We start from the raw sequence: 4,750 nt of genomic DNA on the forward strand, positions 1-4,750 counted from the left end.
TATGTGTGTTTTTGTCCACTTGCGTTTGGACTCGTTCCACAGAACTCTGCATTAATCACATAAGATTGAGACTTAGAGAGAACAGGGGTTTAAGCTACCCTGGCCGGTGCTCTTTACTGGGCCATTATCAAAGATTAGAGGACAATGCTGAGAACAGATTTTGTATGTGTGCATGTGCATGAGTGAACACTCACAGATCAAGACTGGCACTGGAATCAATGCATTCCCCAAATAAGTTTACACAATGCCAGTGTAAAACAGTTAACCAAGAGAGACCCCAGTTTTTGTTAACATTAAACAAACCTGCAACTTTATAATGTTATAATGCTTTTTTTGCAGTGCAGAAATTAGTTGAATCTTCAAACATGTCCAATCCTAAACAAATTCAAAGTGAACTAGATACAATAATGTCCCTTCAGTTAATTAGCTATCACCAAGTGAAGACATAGTCGGTCCAGTAAAGGTGGGAATGTTTCTATGGGCTCACAACCACATACAATTGTTTTTTTGTTAAAGCTACCAGAATTCCTTGCTGGCTCTGCTCCCAAATATAATTCAGTACATGCATTTGTCTTCATCAACTCAATGCAGCAGGTGGAGATTTGAGGGGATTCAATGCTGGTTGATGTCTCTTACCTTCTGAGAGCCAGATGATGTGCGTTTAATAGATGCACGCTTAAAAGACCCCTCTTTGCCCTTTTTCCCTCCAAAGCCCCTGTTATCCATTTTTATGAGCTCCTAAAGTCCAGCCATCACCGCCCAGCCTCAAGACTCTGTGACCAGCAGACAAAATGACCAACAACTGAAAAGGGTGATGTCCAGCTCCAGCATTCCACAGCGAGACAGAAATAGTATGACGCTGACACAAAGACCCCCTTCCCCCAACTGTATGTGTGTATGTAATCAGGCTTAATGGAGTTGCCCTATGAGTGACGCGCTTTAATGCAGGAGATTTAATAAAATGGTGATGGAGGAAATCTGGGTAAAAGTCAAACAAAAATGGCTCTAATGCTAAAAAAAAACCACACACATAGTTAGGTCATGACTTGGGAAGTATTAAACCGAAATGCAGGGCTTAGCTATGACAGTGCATCATAATCACTCATGTGCCATTGTTCAGGTGATGGAATCAGCTGACAAAACAATCTATTATTAATACAACTGTTCCTCATCATTATCAGTTAAAAACACAAGATTATCAAATAATAAAATAGTTTACATGTGGCTCAAAATGAAAATGCAGCCAATACCGGTTTGTTCTGCTTCTGCAGCTGATAGACAACGTAATAAAAAATAAAAAGACGTAATTCTTCATATTACATTCCTGATAGCACTTACGCCTGATTTAATGTTCAGAATCACCGAATTGTGAGCAAACCTTACACACTCCATCTTAATTTTATGGTTTTTATACATTTAAGGTTTATAGGGTCAGATTTAGTGAGTTAAACTGTTCAAAAATATTTGAAGAGGTGGCCAGGCACCTAGTGTACATTCAGTGGTGTTTGTGTGTGTGTGTGCAGCAAGAGACTGAAAACTATTTGGTTCATTTCCAGATTAAGTTATTCATCCTGTTCATTTGAAGGAAAAAGCCCACAAAAAACAAAAAAAAACAAAAAAAACAAAAAAAAATTCACTACAAAAACATTTAAAACAAGTTTATTAGAGAATAAGCTAAATAGTAACAAACTGAAAAACATTGCCATTTCTATGAAAATTATATAGATTTATTTATAACAAGAAAAATGTAATGTGACGCCCAAGGCCTTATGTGCTCCATATGTTTGTCAGTCTTCCACTGAGCAGGTTGATGTTTGAAGGATGGAGAACGGTTTCCTGTAATAAATTATATATACACAGTCCCCACCGCTGTGTGCCTCGTCTTAAATTCTTCTCATCCTTCCCATCAGCCAGCAAATTAAGTTCACTTCTCGGTCTCTCTCCACCTTGATTTCACTCAGCTGCATTAGACCCAGTGTCTATAAGAGAAACGGTTCAATTAGGAGAACTGCATCGCAAACACCAAAACCATGAAAATAGTGAATCAGATGACTTACTTTTGCCATCACATGCTACGATTTTTACTTTGTCCACCTTGACCAAATCGGTCACCTCTCGGAACTCAACGTCATTTAAAACAAATGTCCAAACGTTATCGCAGAATCTGTACGTGTTTAGAGATCCCTGTGGATAAAACAAAGAGCAGTGATTCTTAGGGCATCACAACTATGTCCAGTTCAAGACAGAGCTAGATAGTTAGCCAAGTAATTTATACAAGCAGACAAAACTCAAACTTTTTTCTTAATGTTATTGTAGAGCATGTTGGCTTACCCTAAAATTGACCCTGTTGCGGACCCGGTTGGCCAGTGCTGTGTTGATCGCTTTGTCAAACTGTAAAAGGACTTGGAGGGCTAACTGTGGTGTGATCTGTTGAGTCTGTGGAAGGAGGGAAAATACAGTTTAATGCGTTCTGTTAATGAAATAATTCATACATATTTAACCCTATTAAGCTTCACAGTTTATTTTATTTTATTTTGAGTATGTTCTCTGGTTTCTTGAGTGGACTGATCCAAGAATCCCATCTTAAATTAGGGTTAATATTATTAGACATAATCAAGTACATACTAAGTCTGCATGTATGATTGTTATTATTTATCACAGACAGGGATAACTGAGTGTTATGTCAGTCTGCGCTAACGTGAAAACTATTTCACGGAAACATCTTAGAAACCCTAAAACAGTTCGTTTATCCATCGCTGTAACAGATCATTCATAACGTGTTCTGATAAAGAGCAGCTGAATCACAAACACAGCTGGCGTTAGCTAACACTCATCTAACTTTAATAATCCGACACATCACTAATCAAGATCAGAGCAGTTCATAGAATGTAACGTTAACCCTGTGATTTAATAAACCACTGAAGGTAGACGCCTGTAATCGTTTTTATTCCGTTATCTGTAACGTTATTTATCCATCACATCATTCTACGCTGGCTAGCAATCGAGCTAGTTAACTTCACTGTGATTCAACACTCTTACCTGAATAAGTTCATCGAGACTCTCCTGTAGACTGTTCCCGAGTGTCGTGTTTCTGTAGAGTTGATATGCCATAGTGTGGTTCCAGTGCGAACGCTGTACGCCGTTGTGTTTAAAACAACCGTCGGGTCTTCGCTGATGCTTTGTGATTTGCCCGCTGGCTGAGCACTTCCTCAAAATCCAAACTTAGAGCGATCGCGCTACGGAAACTCGCGAGGGACATACATCTTCGCTCATGAAGGCTGGAGGATACAAATCAACATAGTTACAGGGGATCGTTCAATTCCTCTTTAACATGAAATACGAAGATTTAAGAAAAATGTATCCCAATCCTAAAACAATATTTTTCTGTTGATTGCTATAATTGTTTTTCATTAGACTTAAACTTTGAGTTCAACGAAGTGTCCACTCTTTATTTTCCGTCTGTTAAGTGAGGGAGAAAATAATAATTTTGGCAAAGAGACTTATGACATTTTCTTAAAATGCCAGCAGATGGCAGCAGATGAAAAATCCAGCCATAATATTTTACCTTTTGACTCGCATGAATGTCCCGTTTGTTCTTCTGTAGGACGCTGTAAACTACATTTCTGAAATCATTTTACATAGATTTTTATTTTTAATTTATTTATTATTATTAATTTTTTTAATTTTTTTTTTATTAAGACTAACAGATTTCATATTTCCTTTTTATTATAAGAAGGTCACATAATTCTGTCATGGATTTTTTTTTTAATGATGTATGAATATACACTGTTTTAGCAAAAATATATTTATTTAGCATAGGTTACACAAAGTGTTAGGTTCATATACGTTTGTCTAAGCAACACAAATGAGTCACATATTTAATTTAAAAATATTTAAAGTGTCATTTTAAAGTGTTAAAACACCTTTGAGATGTGGTGGAAATGACTTATGGGAAAGAAATTACAAAGACTATGATAGAATACTCCTGTGATATTCAAAGATATTAAACAGCTCATTTAAATCTTCTGAGCATCATCTGTGGGCTGTAATATCTGTACTTTTCAACTTTGTAATTCAAGTTTTAACATTTTAATAAATCAATTCAAGTTAATTAACTAAATTCAATCAAGACTTAAGGGTTTGATCCAACCAGAGCCAAACAAAAGCAGAAGCTGAGCCTAAATACAGCTCTCCGTCAACATTTTACAAAGACAAATGAAGATGCCAGCAGATGCTGGAATAAGCATCTACACAGAGAAAAGCACTGATAAATCATAGTTTGGAAGAAATTTGGTAAAATACTCACTGCGCTTTAGCATAATAAACTGATGTTGATAATGAATGGAAGTGTTTATAGAGATATTTGAAACGACACATCCTTGTAATGATTTCATTTTTAAGAGAATGCAAATATGGCACCTGGTGAATAGATTTAAAAAAATGGTTTGCAATTATTTGGATACAATAAGAGAATGTGTGCTCGACACAAACCAAACCATCAACAATGATCAATGGTTCTGTTCTCTCTGTGTTGGAAAAATGGCATTCGTTTAGCTTATTCATCTCCTCTTGAGCGTGTGTTTGTGTGCAGTGGAGGATGGAGGGTCTGAAACGATGATGGATACGAAGAGGCTGGCAGAAATGGGAGCTGCATGCTTCCTTCATTTAATTACTGTGTCAAACTGAATTATCAGTAAACGCCACCATACAGCACAGATTTATTCCTACTTCATTTATGCTGGACTTTTTG

At 36.7% G+C, this 4,750-nt stretch overlaps 1 protein-coding gene across 1 annotated transcript; it reads right to left on the reverse strand.

Moving 5' to 3' along the window:
• Nucleotides 1-1,643: 1,643 nt before the first annotated feature.
• On the reverse strand, nt 1,644-3,234 carry LOC113070428 (transcription initiation factor IIA subunit 2). The gene is made up of 4 exons (XM_026243710.1): nt 3,040-3,234; nt 2,332-2,436; nt 2,058-2,184; nt 1,644-1,979 (listed from the first exon to the last, which is right to left on the reverse strand). Exons 1-4 carry the CDS (start codon nt 3,109-3,111, stop codon nt 1,954-1,956), a joined length of 330 nt encoding a protein of 109 aa, XP_026099495.1. The 5' UTR covers nt 3,112-3,234; the 3' UTR covers nt 1,644-1,953.
• Between the last annotated feature and the right edge of the window lie 1,516 nt (nt 3,235-4,750).

Source organism: Carassius auratus, unplaced genomic scaffold (genome assembly GCF_003368295.1).
Source record: "Carassius auratus strain Wakin unplaced genomic scaffold, ASM336829v1 scaf_tig00003962, whole genome shotgun sequence".
Lineage (NCBI taxonomy): Eukaryota > Metazoa > Chordata > Actinopteri > Cypriniformes > Cyprinidae > Carassius > Carassius auratus.

Coding starts and splice junctions, on each gene's coding strand:
- LOC113070428 (XM_026243710.1), bottom strand. CDS start 3,111: ATGGCATATCAACTCTACAGAAACACGACACTCGGGAACAGTCTACAG. Junction 2,437..3,039: donor GTCTCGATGAACTTATTCAG/GTAAGAGTGTTG, acceptor CTCCTTCCACAG/ACTCAACAGATCACACCACA. Junction 1,980..2,057: donor CGTAGCATGTGATGGCAAAA/GTAAGTCATCTG, acceptor TTTCTCTTATAG/ACACTGGGTCTAATGCAGCT.